Source organism: Macaca thibetana, chromosome X (genome assembly GCF_024542745.1).
Source record: "Macaca thibetana thibetana isolate TM-01 chromosome X, ASM2454274v1, whole genome shotgun sequence".
Lineage (NCBI taxonomy): Eukaryota > Metazoa > Chordata > Mammalia > Primates > Cercopithecidae > Macaca > Macaca thibetana.
In genome coordinates, this window is record NC_065598.1 from 131,260,441 (window position 1) to 131,277,667 (window position 17,227).

At 39.7% G+C, this 17,227-nt stretch overlaps 2 protein-coding genes across 3 annotated transcripts in view; one reads left to right on the forward strand and one right to left on the reverse strand.

The window, feature by feature from the left end:
• The window catches only part of MAP7D3 (MAP7 domain containing 3), a 195,566-nt gene that overhangs the window by 167,707 nt on the left and 10,632 nt on the right, over positions 1 to 17,227 (reverse strand). The window lies entirely within an intron of this gene.
• Positions 1 to 17,227, forward strand: part of ADGRG4 (adhesion G protein-coupled receptor G4) — a 113,855-nt gene that overhangs the window by 83,192 nt on the left and 13,436 nt on the right. For both annotated transcript variants that reach the window (XM_050777198.1, XM_050777197.1), the window contains exons 13-18: positions 2,006 to 2,140; positions 6,507 to 6,626; positions 7,794 to 7,839; positions 9,692 to 9,795; positions 12,433 to 12,554; positions 14,402 to 14,670. In XM_050777198.1, the coding sequence (XP_050633155.1) occupies positions 2,006 to 2,140; positions 6,507 to 6,626; positions 7,794 to 7,839; positions 9,692 to 9,795; positions 12,433 to 12,554; positions 14,402 to 14,670 (796 nt within the window). The remainder of the gene's footprint in view (positions 1 to 2,005; positions 2,141 to 6,506; positions 6,627 to 7,793; positions 7,840 to 9,691; positions 9,796 to 12,432; positions 12,555 to 14,401; positions 14,671 to 17,227) is intronic.

A 17,227-nucleotide genomic window follows, 5' to 3' on the forward strand; every position in this document is an offset into this window, starting at 1 on the left:
TTAACTTGGTTGGTCTATACTGTAGACACCATCTCTTGACTGGCAGTTCAAATCTCAGTTAACTTCCTTCATTCTTAGTGGAAATCTGTCCTGTACATATGTGGTCCAGAGGTAAGGCAGATATTTGGGCAGAACTTATACTCAGAATTTTGGATCCCGCTTTCCATTCCAGATGTCCCCCCACAACCCCCATCACCTCCCAGTGGCTATGGTTGCCCTGACTTTTGTTTCTGGTTCTTCATTCCACAAAGACTGCAATTTAGAAAAAAAAAAATCAAAGTTTTAGATGTCCTTCACAGCATTAGTTTCAGCCTGCCATCAGGCTGCAAGCTATAAAAACGGGTACCCCACCTTGTGATGTTACCTTTTTCCAAGTGTTTACTCTTCTCCAGAAACTGTCTGGTAATTTTCCAGTGCCTTCAAGTCGTTGTTACTTTGTATTGTTGTTACATGCAGGAGGGTTGAGTTTGTTAGGAGCTACTTAGCCATACTGAAACAGATGTTGAATTCCCAGTGTATTTTGTTTACAATGGGGTTTTCTATCATGAATCTTGGTGGAGAGACAAAACAAACAACACCGGTTGTATTCTTGGTACCAAATTGCTTACATGTAGAAGCTAAATCATGTCCTCTCCATGGTACTTGACTGCCCCAGCAGAGTTCATTTCTGCTTAGCAAAGAGCCATATGGCTTTTGAGACTACAAGTCATTTTTAGAAATATTATTCACTTTTAACCCCCGTTATACACCCAGCTAAATAATAGCAACTTGAGAGGCAACAAATAAATTTTAAAAGTGGGCCAAAATTGTATATATCTTTGTTCAACCACATCTCAGTTGTGTGACCCTAAGCAAGTCACTTAACCTTTCTAAGCCATTTCCTGTTGCCATAATACAACTTACCTCTCAGAGTTGATAGATTAAATGGGAGAATGCAAGTAAGTGTGTCCACATATCCTGTTTTGTCTGGGAGAGTCCCGATTTATGGCTGTGGACTTAGTGTAATTATTAACAAAGCCTTTTTGACTCTCAAAAATGTTCCAGTACTTGTCAAATACTATTACCAATCAACTCAGCAAATACTTCTAATAGTGAATGTCTTATTCCATTTTGTGCGGCTATAACAGAATACCACAGAATGGGTAATTTCTGATGAAGAGAAATTTATTGGTTCACAGTTCTGACGACTGGGAAGTCAAAGATCAAGGGGCCACCTGCGGTGAGAGCCTTCTTGCTGTGTCATCCAATGGCAGATGTGCAAAGAGAGGGAGAGAGAGAACAAAAGATTTAACTCACAGCCTCAAGCCCTTTTATAATTGGCATTGATCCATTCAACAGGGTGGAGCCTTCATGACCTGAACATATCCCATTGTGCCCCAGCCCCCATTATTATCACGTTGGGGATTAAGTTTCTAGTACATGCTTTTGGGGGGACATATTCAAACCATAGCTGTGACATGCAGCAGAATTGCTAAGCGCTAATGCCTCACTTTACTGCTTCACTTTTTAACCAAAACATTGCTCCATAAACTATGAGGAAAGTGCCTAATCCCATTGTATTGTGTTTTTTGTTGTTGTTTTGTTTTTTCCTTTTATCATATGGAGGACGGTATCCTGATTTCCAAGACTGGTCTTTATTTCTAATAATCAGGGCAAATGACCTAATTTGTCATTTCCCTCTCATCTCTATTATTACCCAGGTGAAAGGAGATCAAAGGGAGAGAACCTCAGAGGGAGAGAACCTCAGGAATAGGCTTAGAAAGGAAAAGATGATGTGTGTTCGTGTCTATGTCTATGTGTACCAGGATCATGTCTTGGCCTGTGATTGTATATGTGTGTGTGTGTGTGTGTGTGTGTGTGTAAAGTATATCATAGCTTATGGAACTAGTTCCTACCTTTCAGCCCTTTGAGTGATATTCTGAGGCTGAACTGGGGTGGGAGGTGGGCAAGACTTCACTATGATGAATGAAAACTCCAATTTTCATTTTTTGGCTTTTCTTGACAGATTTTCCTAGGCAATGTCCCTGTGGGAGGGATTTTGGCTTCCATATATTTGCCTAAATCACTGACGGAGAGAATTCCTCTTAGCAACTTACAAACGATCTTGTTTAATTTCTTTGGCCAAACTTCACTCTTTAAGGTAAATTCTTGCCTGTGGTGACTGTGATGAACTGGCATATGGTGACTCATTGTAATTATGAACTCTTGCTATTTTCATGATATTCTATTTATTTTAGAATATGCTGATTGATTCCACAAGTCTTCCAGCACAACCCTTGCCCCTTAACATGAATCAACGTCTACTTTAATGATGTTCTACAGTTTTTAATTTTCACAACATCTCAGCTTTGGAAGGGACCTTAAGGATTATCTGGTGGCTAAACAGAGGTCTCAAGATGTTTCAAAGCCAGAAAAGAACAGCGAGTTCTCCTGATGAAATAATGTTTCGGCTTGTCAGTGCTTTCCTCCCAAATCTCCCCTGGCTCCTCAAAGCCAACATGTCCACTATTTTGGGCCAATTCCTTTGAAGCTGGGTGGTATCCAGAAGGACATTTGCCTGCAGGCATTTGTTGCTACTTCCCACAGCCCCCACAGAACTTTCCCTGAAGGCTGCAGTCCTCACCCACTAGAAAACAGAGGCAGCCTGATGTGATGCTGAAGAGTGTGGACTCAGGGGCAGCCTGGTTGAATTTAAAGCTGGCAATGCTGTATTCTGCCTGTGTGTCCTCAAGCAAGTTACTCAACCTTCATGTGCCTTAGTTTCCTTCTCTGTAGCATAGGGTAATATGAATACCTTATAGAGCTATTGAAGGATTAAAGGAGTTAGTGTATTTAAAGTGCTTACAATACTGCTTGGCACATAAGTACTGTGTTAACTGTTTGCTCTACTATTATTATTATCCTGTCTTAGGTCTCTGCCTAACAAAAGGCTCGTTCATTTAGACCACTCTGTCTCATCTATTTATTGGGAAGACAGTAATCAGAGTTTGCATGAATTTGAAGATAATGAACACTATTAATTGTTAATATTTACATTTATTATTTCATCTACTTCTCATGAGAAGTCAAGACTCAAAAAGTTTAAGTAATTTTTCCCAAGGCCACATACTTAAAAAGTGGCGCAGCTGGGAATCAAACTCAGGCTATCTGACTTGAAAGTTCATGTATTTAAGAAGTCAATACATTAATTTTCCTAGATGTGTTTGTATTTCTAAAGAGGTTATCCAAAGTAATGAATTTCTAATGGTCAAATATTCACATTTCTTTTGTGGGAGATTGCACTGGGTCAACTCAAAATAGAGCACATACCCATACCACACACCACCTCAACTATACCATGTCACCTCCAGCTATGTCTGTAAGACTTTCTGTTCCCCTGGAGTTCTCTAGCCACTCCTTTCTCTATCTAAATTCTATTTGTTCCTGTGGGCTTAGTTCAAATCCCATCCAGGATGGCTGCTTGGAGTAAGTGAGCCTCTGCTCTCCTTCCTGCCTCCTGGGCAAAATATTTAGTGGGCAAAACATTTTAATACAAATTAAAAATGTGATCCATAACACTCTGACTCTTTTGGAAGGCTTACAATTTCTCTGTGTCACCTGAGATGCCATTATTTTGGTCTTAATTTCTCTCCTTTCTTCAGAGGGCTGTGCTTGCCTCATAGAATAAGAGATAAACTTGTTTTGCATAGATTTCACACTTAATAAGTCATTTTTATTCACTAACACTTTCTACTGAAAAAGATTAAAGATCTTTGCCAAAATTAGCCTGCAAACGTCATAGTACCAGATGAAGAAGGATTAGAACTAGCCTGCCGTCAAATTCAGTGCTGAAAGGGCCCTCCTAACTCATATCATCCCATCTATTCAGTTTACCATTGGTAAAAGTAAAATGAATATTGAGGACATTGAGACTCAGAGAGGGGAAGGAATCTGCTGAAGGTGCCACAATTTATTCATTTATTCACTCAATCATTTATTCATTCAGCAAATATTTATTTAATTCCTACTGTGTGTCTTACATGGTGCTGAATGCTGAGGATGCAATGCTGAGCAAGAGACATAGTGCCTGCCCTCACGGAACTTCCAGTCTGCTGGAGGAGAAAAGAGACCTAAACGTTCTAACACTGAAGGGGTGACCCAAGGCTGGGATCTGTGCCACTGGTTATTGGGGAATGAGTACTTACAAAAGATGCTGCTCTTTAATTCTGTTTTTCTTGAATCCCCGAGTATCACAGCCTTGCTTTCACACTACTTCCTCTAACATTTTTTTGATCAAAATCTTAAGTCATTATGACATATAACTTTAGACATTTGTTTGTTTGTTTGTTTGTGTCTTTTAAAGACAAGATCTCGCTCTGCCACCCAGGCTGGAGTGTAGTGGTGCAATCACAGCTCACTGCAACCTCGAACTCCTGGGTTTAAGTGATCCTCTTGACTCAGCCTCCCAAGAAGCTGGGAATATAGGTGCTTACCACCGTGCCTGGCTAATTTTCGTATTTTTTTTTTTTTTTTTTTTGTAGAGACAGGGTCTCACTTTGTTGCCCAAGCTAGTCTCAAACACCTGGCCTCAAGCCATCCTCCTGTCTCTGCCTCCCAAAGTGCTAGGATTACAAGTGTGAGCCACTATGCCTGGTCCACAGAAATTGTTGATAAGGCACCACTCTTGGATAATATGTGTCTCCTCCTCCACGCCTCCACTAGCTGTGATTCTCAAGGAGAGGGACAGGCACTAGACGGTTACAATACAGCACGGAGACTCTGGGTGCATAGAAGAGGAGATCTACCACTCATCTGGGAGATCAGGAAAGTGCAGTGAGCGAAAGGTCTCAGCGGAGTCCTGAAGTTGAGTAGGAGCTCAAAGATGAAACAGGGCAAAGAGAAGGAGGGAAGAGAGTTTCAGATAGAGGGAATAGCTTGTCTAAAAGTTCAGAGGTATACCAGATAAAACTTGAGCCTACAGTGCAAAGGGTGGAAGGATGGGGAGGCTCTGTTCCTTTCCTGGCATGGCTACCATTTTGTAGTAAGGGAAATGAGACCAGAGAAAAGGCTAATTAAGCCTTGGGTCATAGCATGTGTCTCCTCATTTGGCCTTTTCACTACAGAAAACTGTGTCTCTTAGACTAACTTGGGAGGATCATTAAATAACATCTAGTCTGCCATCTTTCCTAGTGTCACCAACAGACCAAGAAGGGGTAATAAGGCTTAGGAGGAACAAGGGAGCTAGGGTTAGCACTTGGCCTTTTGAATGTCAGCAGGGCCCTTCCCATTATATCTTGCTGCTGGCCATCTCTAAATCAGGTTGCCCCAGACTGGCTTTGAATGAACAGAACAGGTCAGAAACAGGAAGTAAGTAGAGTCTTAGTGGAGCCCCAGGCTGAATTCGCGACTACCCAGGCTGCAGGGCTCAGGTGTGTAGGGTAGGTAGTAGGGACTGCACACTGTTTCTTCAGAAATATGAAACCTTGGCATCTTCTGAAAGTGGCCCAGCAGGGTCTCCAAGGAATATCATCTGGGTTCATGTCCTCTAGGCTTTTTTGGGGAAGTCCTCAGAGATTTTTCTTCCTCTCCCTCTTGTCTGGTATCACCAGCCCTATCTCTGGCCTCTTCACATGTGCCTGTGCCCCAGAAAAGGCAGCCTCTCAGCTGACTTGCATCCTGAAGCCTTGGCCTGGGGTACTTTGGCACTGTTAGTTAGCAAGCCCTGCTTCTCAGCAGATACATTCTAGTTTGTTGCCTTTAAACCGACATTTATTAAGCATCCCTGCCCTGTCATTCACTAGCCTTGTGACCTTTATCCATATAGGCACTGAGCCACCCAAGCCTCAGTTTATCCGAAAAATGCTTATATGGTTTCAGTGAGGACTGCAAATGGCATGTGCATTAAAAGCACATAATAAGTGGCTCACTGTGGGCACAAGACACCTGCTGTGTGCTAGGATATGTGAGGAACACCAGGCTATACAATGCCTGGGCTCTGCCCTCAGAGCTCACAGTCCCCTAAGAAGGCAATGACTGTCCTCTGAGATTTGTTTCAAACTGGGTGTTCATCAACCTGCTTCCATCTCTGTCAGAATAGAACAAGAAGTGGTTTATAACTTAAACATGATAGATTTAGGTTTCTTATAGAGGAGCTCCCTAAAAGTAAGCAAGGATGGTTGAGAGTTAGAACTGGGATAAGTTGTGAAATGTCAAGGTCCAGAAAGTTATCAAAATAGAGAATAGTTTCATTTTGTTGCTAGTGCAGTACTGAGTAGCAGATGCAAAACCAATGCATGCTAGATAGACATTTGGATGGATAGATGGATTAATGAATTCTTCTAGCTTGGTATAATGGAGACCTTATGTGAAGACAGGAGATGAGCTGAATAACCTTTGACCTTAGCTTGCAATTTTATTTTCCACATTTCTGTACCTAATGTTGTGTGTAGCACTTCAAAATTCCAGATTGATTATTAATATGTAATTAGAAATTTAGGTCCTGAACTCCTCTTTTGTTTCATCTGCAGACCAAAAACATCACTAAAGCATTAACCACATATGTTGTGAGTGCCAGCATTTCAGATATGTTTATTCAAAACTTAGCTGACCCAGTGGTTATCACTCTGCAGCATATTGGAGGAAACCAGGTAATATATCCATTTTCAGTTCTGAATCAAATGGCCTCAGGAACTCTTCACGATGTTTCTGTTAAAAGTAATTTGTTAATTAACAGATGTGATTCTAACACTTAATGAAGAATGTCCTATTCCAGGTAGCAAAGGTGTGTTATAATTGGAACCTTCTAGAAATAATGCCTTATCCTAAAGTGATCGGCATTCTAGCACTGTGATAGATTGGTGGGGCAGTGACTGGATCTTTTGGATGTCCCATCACACTAAATGACATGTGATTCCATTTATTTTTGAGTGAGGCAAGCAACTTCACTCAAAATAATTGAATATTTGTATTACTTGAATTTCCATAAAGAACATTAAAATGTGTGTGAATTATCACCAAAGAACTAAAAGCATAGTCGTATGGCATAAAATAAGGTATATATTACTAAATAATCAAATTTAGCCTAAGTACAAGTATGAATGACTATTCCATTATTTGACATTAATGTATGGCCAGTGTGAAGTCTCAATATATTTCTCAGTTCCCAGTCTAAAAGACCATATGGTTCAGCATACTTTTCACTGGTCTTGCTTCTGGAAGGGAAGGAGAGAAGGAAGAGAGGGAGAGGAAATTTAAAGAAGCAAACACCAAATGAAACATGTTAGATAGGTAAGATCTCTCAATTTGGTCTGGGCTACAGCACTTCAATTATCCCCCGTAACTAATTGCTCCTTGCCTGCAGTTTCCTGAAGACTATAGGAGCTGGTGAGATCTTAGGAATGTTCTGTAGGCCTAATGAGGGAACAGATCAAATTTGTGTTCATAAGGCTTGATCTCAGCAGTGAGGCCCGAATTCCAAAGCTGCGGAAGGAACACATCAGCCCAGCATTGACTATCCATAGCCTTGTACCAGAAGGGCATGGCAATTTTTAATACTACCAAATATTTTAAAGGACATATCAGATCACCATCCAGTGACATGCTGTTTTCTCACTTGTAAATCCAGAGTTAGATGGAGTTAGTCTAACAGCCAATTCACAAATGGCCCAAATGTGTATGTGTATATGTGTGTGCATATGAGTGTGTTCATGTCTACCATGGGAAAACGTATTGAGAAGAAAACACTTGTGTGTATATGTTACTATATGGTAAATATCACAAAGCAAGATGTTTACCTCTGATTTCCTTTTTTCCAGAATTATGGTCAAGTTCACTGTGCCTTTTGGGATTTTGAGAATAATAGTAAGTATTTTTGTTAGCAACTTTGACTTTGCCCCAGACCATTTTCCCACTTGGCAGTTAAATGGGAAGGAGTTGTGCTCAAACTACTGTCTTATCAGACCCTACAGAGCATTCTGAATGACCAAGATACAGGATATGATTTTTATATCAAATTAGGGCATGGGAATTAAGACAACTTTCCTTTTTGATAGGTAAGATCTCTCAATTTGTGCTGGGACTACAGCGCTCCAATCATGCCCAATAACTAATTGCTCCTTACCCGCAGTTTCCTGAAGAGTATAGGAGCTTATGATAAGTATCTTAGGCCCCAAAGATAATTATTTGGGAAATCAGAAAAATCACACAACTCGAGGGTAAGCAAAGTTGGAAGAAAGAAATTTGGAAGGCCCAGCGCAGAGTAACCTTGAGTTGTTTGAAGAAAGTTGAGGAAGGAATACCTGGTTCTTTATGTGGGCTTTCCCACAGAGTTTTGCGAGATCTACAACCTCCTTCCCTTTTTTTTTCTCCTCACCTCTTTTAGACTGACTGTGTGACCTTGGGTAAGCAATTTACCCCCTCTGAGCCCCAGTCTTTTTATCTTTTCATTGAGGAGATGAAACTTCTTGGTTGGTCTCTAAGGATCCTAATTGCTGGAATAAGCATGAGTCTTTGGAGACAGATAGTAAAAGAGACTGGGAATGGTCATTGCTGACTGATTTGCTCTTAGGCCTGCCATCTTCACTGGAAATATCCAGGGTTATCACCGAATCTCAGACAATTTCCAAACAGAATCAATTTCCCTAAGAACGCCAGGAGTGGCTAAGTGAGGAGTCCTTCTGCCTGTGGAAACTCTGCCTAGGACCTTTCCCTTTTTCACTATCCTTGGAATTCTGGGACAAAATGGAAATTCTCTTCCCATTTGGCTCCCTAGGGTATAAGAATACTACTTCTTTCTGACAGACAAAAATAACACTGCCTGCCCTTTCCTGATTCCTTCCAAGTCTCTCAGGATAAAACTCCTATAAAGTGATGAGCTTTGTCCCCTACAACCTCAATAAGTTGATCTCTGTGTTCATTAATGCAAATTACTGGGCTAATCTCAGGTCACCCTTTGCCCCTGCACCTCTGTCCCATGCATCTAGAACCTCTGGAACCTTTGGCATTATCCCAGATGGACAAATGTTGACCACACTTAGCTGCCTGCCCTGGGATAACCCCTTTGGTCTAGTGCCACTCGTGTAGTTCTACTCTCAATCCGGTCTAGTACCTGAGATCTACAGGTTATGGAAGTATAAGTGTTAGTTCTAAACCCTGAGTGTGCTCAGAAGATACTAGCCAGGTGTCCAGTAGAGCAGAGGCTCTAATTGGCCCTGCAGAGTTCTAGACCATGATCTGACTTTGGTTCAAAGCACTTGAGACCCTTTGAATTGCGGGTTCAGCTGGGTTTTCAGATGTCTATTCTAGTCCCTCTGAGTAAGCTCAAGTGCCAGCCTATATTCCATATGTCCATGTCCTTAAAAAGATTCCAGATCTGCCTGCTTCCTATTTATTGGCCACTTTTAAAAAAAGTCTTTATCACTGTAGTGTGGTGGCAGGACTTTTGTTCATGGTTAGAGTCTGTCCTAATTTATAGAGGTATGGTACAAGAACTGGAAAAGTGAGAGCTGAAGAAGTTATGCCATTTACGAAGTCCCCAAAAAGTCAGTTTAGTCTATTAGACTTAATTTAATTTCAGTGTTCAATTATACCCCAATCTTGCTGTCTTAGCAAATAATACTAATTATAACATACGTTTAAATAGTGCATATAATGAAAAGTTAAACATTTCTGAGAAAAACAAAATTGCTTTGAAATTTCCTTCTGTCTCCTACAGATGGGCTGGGTGGATGGAATTCATCAGGCTGTAAAGTAAAGGAAACAAACGTAAATTACACAATCTGTCAGTGTGACCATCTCACCCATTTTGGAGTCTTAATGGTGAGTTGTCTCTTAGTCACTCCTTGATGGAAGTTTGAGAATTTTTATTAGACCAGTAATATATGTGTGAATTGTTATTTAAAAATGGTATGCATTTGGAAAAGAAAAGCCCCCCTCCAATTTGTTCATCCATCCAAAGTAGAGCAGATTGAGACAAATATTTATTTATTTTTTCTCCTTATAAAATTAATGCTTGCTTCTCAAATTTCAAACAGTACAGAAAAGGTCCCTGTAGCCTCCCTCCCAAGTGATCACCACCTTTAACAGTCTAACGTGTATATTAATTTAGGTTTTTTTCCTGTGTATATATTAATGTATGTTTTTGCTTTGTTTTATAAACATGGCATCAAATTATTCATACTGTTTTTACCAATTGCTTTTTTCACTTAACAACATATATTGCACAACTTTCAGGCAAATGTGTATCTATCTATTATACTTCAATTTTTAAAATACCTTTATAGTATACCATTGTTTGGGTTTAACACAATAAATTTAACTAATTCCTGACTGGTGGACATTATAGCTGTTGCTGTTTTTCTCATTACAAACATTTCTGTAATACACATTCTTACTCATGTGTCCTCGAACACTGGTGTAAGTATTTTTGCAGGATAAGTTGACAGAAGTAGAATTGCTGGATTAAAGGGTCTGGTCATTAAAATATTTAAATGTAAGAAGGATCATAGGTATTTGTTGAGTTTTTCTTCCAAAGGACTATCAAATGTATTCCTTCTTCTCTACCCACATCAGAATACTTTCCTGGATTTCTTAGGTGACTTTATTATATACTGTTATCTGAATGTGTCATATGTTACTTGTTCCCACAAAGAATGGTTAGCTTTTTGAGGGCTGTGGGTCTGTTTTATATTTATTTTTAAACCATATCTATTCAACAAGTAAGTGGTACTCAATTGATACTTGTTGAATTGTAATAATTTTGTTCAACTCCCTCCAAATTGGCTGGAACACTACAGTGGGAGTCAAAAGACTGGGGTTGGCTGGGCATCATGGCTCACACCTGTAATCCCAGCACTTTGGGGGCCGAGGTGAATGGATTGCTTGGGCCCAGGATTTCAAGGCCAGCCTGGGCAACATGGCAAAATCCTGTCTCTACAAAAAATAAAAATAAAAAAAGTAGCCGGGCATGATGGCATGTGTCTGTAGTCCAAGGTACTCGGGAGGCTGAAGTGGGAAGAATCACCTGAGTCCAGGGAGGTTGAGGCTGCAGTGGGCCATGATCAGGCCACTGCACTCCAGTCTGGGCAACAGAGTGAGACCCTGTCTCAAAAAAAAAAAAAAAAAAAAACAACAACAAAAAGAGAGAGAGAGAGAGAGAGACCAGGGTTCTTGTTCCAGCTCTGTCTGTAACTAGCTATGTGATCTTGGTCAGGTTGTTTCCCTCTTTTGGATCTTAGATTTTTCTTCTGAAATGTGAATGACTGGAGTACACCAGGGTTTCTCCATCTTGGCACTATTGATATTCTGGCCAAATAGTTCTTTTTCTTTTTCTATAGTTCTTTTTCTTTTTCTTTTCTTTCTTTCTTTCTTTTTTTTTTTTTTTTTTTTTTTGACAGAGTCTAGCTCTGTCACCAGGCTGGAGTGCAGTGGCACAATCTCGGGTCACTGCAACCTCTGCCTCCTGGGTTCAAGCGATTCTCCTGCCTCAGCCTCCCCAGTAGCTGGGATTACAGGTGCCTGCCACCACACCCAGCTAATTTTTGTATTTTTTTAGTAGAGACGGGGTTTCACCATTTTGGCCAGGATGGTCTCGATCTCCTGACCTCACGATCCATCCACCTCAACCTTCCAAGGTGCTGACATTACAGGCGTGAACCACCCCGCCGGGCCCCAAATAATTCTTTGTCGTGGGGGGTTGTTCTGTGCTTTGTGAGATGTTTAGCAGCATCCCTGGTCTTTCCCCACTAGATGCCAGTAGCACCCTCCCCAGTTGTGACAACCAAAAATGCCTCCAGATACCGCAAAATGTCCCTGGGAGAGGAGTAAAATCACTCCTGGTTGAGGACTACCAAAGTAAATACTGCTTCTTAACCTTTTATGAGTCATGAATCTCTAATCATCTGATGAAAGCTTTGGACCTTCTTCTTAGACCAGTGCACACATATATTCAAATAATTTTGCATGTCATTTCAGATCTTTAATGGTACTTAATTAATAAATTACTGAACTTTGTGATCTCTAAGGTCCATTTTATTTGTTAATTTTGTGAAAGCTATTTAAGGTCTAAGGAAAAGGATCTTTTTTTTTTTTTTCTGTTCTGTGTAGTGTTTTGAGATGCTCAGTTCAGATAATTATTCACTTTGCATCCCAAATTCACATCTATTAGTTTTGTTATATTTTAAATGTAGAACATGTTAATGATGATGAAGCCAAGGACTAAATGCTCTTCCAATGCTATTGATGGCTCCCCGTGCTCTGTACACAGTCAGTTGAACTAGGCATACTCAACAAATAATATTAGGTCTTATCATATATCCATTCACATAATCTGGTTTTAGAAGAGCTATGGCAGAAATGTTATACATCCTGGGAACTTACCGTTAGTGAACACTGGAAGCATTTTGCCATAAACTTGCTCTGGTGAATGTGTAAAACACAACACATTGTGTTCCTTAGGATTTATCCAGATCTACAGTGGATACAGTGAATGAACAGATATTAGCGCTTATAACATACACCGGATGTGGAATCTCCTCCATTTTCCTGGGTGTTGCAGTGGTGACATACATAGCTTTTCAGTAAGTTGATACAGCCTTGCTCTGAGTACGTTTAATTTGGTTTGATGGATGCTATTACCATTGTAACTTTGTTAATTTCATGAACACATCACAATAGGAAGAAGTTGGATCCATTAGATTATGAAGTGGACAGGTTAAAAACAAAACATCAAGGCTCCTCTAAAAATATTTTAATTGGATTTTTGTAAAACAAGAGAGTTGGGATAGGAAAATATTTCTCTACAGGATATAAGAACACCAACCCTGAAAGAAAATTTGATAAAGTAGACTTTATTAAGAACTTCTTTAATCAAAAGACACAATTCAGATAGTGAAAGGCAAACCTTACATAGAAGATAATCACAATGCATATATCAGATAAAAGACTTGTATGCAGAATGTGTAAATAACTCTCACAAATCAAAAAGCAAAAGACAATAAAGTTTGTAAATGGACAAAAGACTTGAACAGGCACCTCACAAAAGAGAATATCCGTGCCTAAGCCTAACCTTTACCAGATGGCGCCAATAAGCACATGACAAAGTTCTTTACATCATTACTCATCAGAGAAATCCTAATTACAACCACAGTTATATACTTCTCTGCACCCACCAGAATGGCTAAAATTAAAAATAAGGACAATAGCAAGTGTCAACAAGCATGTTGAACAACTGGAACTCGTACATTTGCTAGTGGGAATGTAAAATGGACCAGACACTTTGGAAAATTCTTTGGCAATACCTGTTAAATATAAATATACATCTCGCTGTTGACCCAGAAATTTCGCTCTTAGATATATACTCAAGACAAATGAGTACATATGTCCACTGAAAGATATGTACAAGAATATTTATAGCAGCTTCAGTCACAGTAGCTTCAAATTAGAAACAACCCCAATTTACATTAACAGTTGATTGGATGAATAAATTGTGATATATTTGTAAAATGGAATGCTACACAGCAGTAAGAAATGAATTACTTCTATACAATACAACATAATATCTAAATTTCAGAGACACAGAATTGAGCAAAGGAAGCCAGAAAAATAAGACAACATACTGTGTGGTTCCATTTACAAAAAGTTCCAAACGCAGGTGAAATCTATGGGGATAGAAGTGAGAGTATTGGTTACCTGTGGTGGGTGATATTGAATGGGAGAAGCATGAAAGAGCTCTCTAGGATGTTGAAAATATTCTGCCTCTTGATCTGTGTCGAAGTTCCACAGGTATATACATATGTAAAGATCCATCAAGTTATATAGTTAACACTTGTGCACTTTACTATAACCTCAGGAAAAAAATTCACACTAAATGAAAACAGCAAAATTTAAATCATTAAATAATTAATAAGAGTGTAAAATAATCAAAGGGGGTAATACATATTTTTTATTCTGAAAAATATTGGGTGAGTTTCTGCAAAGTACAGTTGCAATCACTTAATAAAACTTAAGGCCATATTTCCATGAGGCCATATGTTGGGATCTTTAGAACTATCCAAGTAGCTCTACTTGGAATGGTTTCCATAGTCATCCTGCTATTTGGTAATATGTAGCTCCAGCCTGCTGAAGCAGTGGTGATAGAATCATAATACCTAGGAAACTCCTTCTTTCTTTCTAAAAGATAAAAAGAAAAATAATAGCCTCTCTCAAGTGTGTAGTTGAGAGAGGCTATTATTATTTCTGTTAGTTAAGGTCACTATGTTTATTATACTTTGACTCTACCTGGAAAGAGAATGGGGGACTTCAAAGTATAAGCAAAGATGAGTAATTCTTTTATTCTTTCACTTATTATGTAGATAAGATGTGGCAATGTTTAATTAAAAAAAAAAAACAGACTTTACCTAACTTAACCTTGTACTTTCTCTTTTAGCAAACTTCGAAAAGATTATCCTGCCAAAATTCTGATCAACCTGTGCATATCACTACTGATGCTAAACCTGGTATTTCTGGTCAATTCTTGGTTGTCATCATTTCAGAAGGCGGGAGTTTGTATCACAGCTGCAGTGGCACTTCATTACTTCCTGCTTGTTTCTTTTACTTGGATGGGCCTGGAGGCAGTCCACATGTATTTGGCTCTAGTCAAAGTCTTCAACATATACATTCCAAATTATATACTTAAATTTTGTCTAGTTGGTTGGGGTGAGTATATCTGCCATTGTTTTTGATATTTATGTCTTAAGTTTGTCTTTCTAATTCTAGCTCTGTTAGATTCTGTTAATATCACAGGTAAAAAATTAAGGATGGCCTTGCTGGTGTTTGGGCATGCATCTTTTTTTTCTGCCTGTATTGCTCTATTAATTCAATTTTTAACCTTTATGGCGAGGAGTTGGTGCACAAACATTTATTGAGCACTTACTTATTGTATGTTGTGCTAAGTGCTGGCTCTACAGTAGTGAATAGATTTTATCTCTTCCTTTGCAGAAGTTACAGTCACAACAAATACTGATAAAACAGCTAACACTTAGGTAGCACTTACATGTGCCAGATGCTATTCTAAGTGCTTTACATATGCATTTAATCCTCATAATATCTCTATGGGATAGATTCCATCATTATTCCTATTTAATAGATGAGGAGACTGAGGCACAGAAAAATTAGGTAATTTGCCAAAACTCACACAGTTAGTAAGCAAGAGAGCTGGGATTTGAGCCAGGGAGTTTGTCTCCATAGTTTGGACTTCTAACCTCTATGGTCTTGCCATATTGTTTAAGGAACAGGGAAAAGACTTGAAATGGGTGAAAGAGTGCTGGGTCAGCCAGAACCTGATTCTCATCACACCTCATGACTGTGATGATCACTGCTGGCCTTGGAAGAAGCCAGGAATGGTCCTCAGCATAGATCTTTCTGAACACAAATGTCATTTCATTGGCTTGTTTCCTGCATTTCTAACTGTCGTGGTCAGCTCAGCTCCTTTCCTCTCTCTCTTGTGTATTCAAGGCAGATTTTGGGTTCAGACAATGTGTTAGATGCGTAGGAGATATACATTAAGTAGCATACCTAGGGTACATAGGAACACAGATTTTATCTTCCACTGCCTTTGTGAAGACAATACCCTCCTAATTAGCTACTCATCCCTTTAATGAGTTCATTAACATAGTACATGCTTTCACTGGATACACAGTCAGTGCTATTATCTATGCTAATGTGGGGAGCAGAGACAGGCAAATACTGAACAGATCATAATCTAAAAGCTTGTTTTAGTACACTTTGGAATCCATCAGAAACACAGAGCCAAAAGCAGTCGATACACTCCCCTTAGAGCCTTGTGTCCCTCATCTTGATTCAATCAGAGGATTGAAAAATGTGGGAGAGCCTTCATGAATAATCCAAAAAGCAGATAATATGGCCAACTGTGAAAAGGCTGTAAATGTCACTCCATCCTGGCTTTACTTCTGCCTGATCGTCACTCATTCCCAGCTTCTTTTTTAAGCCCTTCCTCCAGGACTCACTTCTTATCTCTTTGATCTTCTAATTTCATATACATTTCTTGGGTTACAAGGAGAGGCAGGAAAGGCTAAAGTTTGGTACTTGGAAGCAGGAAAACTTTAGTTACACACACAAGCTGAGAAGTCTGACTGGCTCAATCAGTAAAGAAAGATACAATAAGCCACTATTAGGTTCAGTTTACTACTTACATAAACTGTGAAAGGAAGGGTACCTAAAAGTGCCAGCTTTCATGTTCTTGTCCCCCACACTAAAAAGAACGACACCAAAACAAAGGGAATGGATGACTGTCACATGACTTGTAGGATTCCCGGTGGCTGAGGAGCTGGTTTTAAATGGAAGTGATGCTGTTTCCTATTCTGCTGCCCTATTCTGAGGGGGCAGGGTACAAAGGCCCACACCTCTGCAGAGCCCTGGGAGATGATGAGAAGCTGTCTCCTGACAGCCTCCTGGAGGAGACAGGGAGGTGAATAGGAGATGGCCCCGGAGCACCTCCCCACAGGCCTCCCATCTTCTTGAATTTGTGGAGGTCCGCAGGGCACACCGCCCAAATTCAGATAAGCCTTTACCTGCGTGGTCTATGTGCATACATGCAAGGTCACCAGGAAGCCACAGCTGAGCTGTCCCACTACAGGGAGTTTTGGAGCATTTCAATATTAGACAAAAGCAATCAACTGTAAGGAAAATAGATATTAACATCTGTTTATGTTTGGAGTTCTGCCTTATGAATGCCAAAGCAACCTGTTGGAAAGGTTTATTTTAATGACAAAAACCACAATTACTTTTGCACCAACCTAATGAATCCCTGTCCAAGACAGTAGATTTGTTTATATTTTTAAAATAACAACCGAAGGGATCTTTTTTAAAAAAAAAAATTTTCAATATGTAAACACAGCTTGAAGACTGCCACACAACTTCCATCCTAAAGATGAGGCCTTCCTCTGTCTCTCCCTTCCAGCCTTCGGGGGTATTTTTAAAAACATCTGCAGCATTCTAGGTGCTGTGCTTGGGGTGGGCTCTACAGATTTGAAGGGACTATCCTGTTTATCACAGAATGGGACAGTGGAGGATTTTTCAAGATACTTGGCATCCTGGGCTTTGGAACAGCTTTGGAAAGCATGTAACAAAACCCCTAAAATGCATGTAGGTGTATGCTCTTAGTCTAGGAGAAATGCAATTGAGAGATAAAGAAATCATTTAAGTTTTGCAAATGTACATGAAATTGGATTTTTAAACCCTGTGTCTATACTCT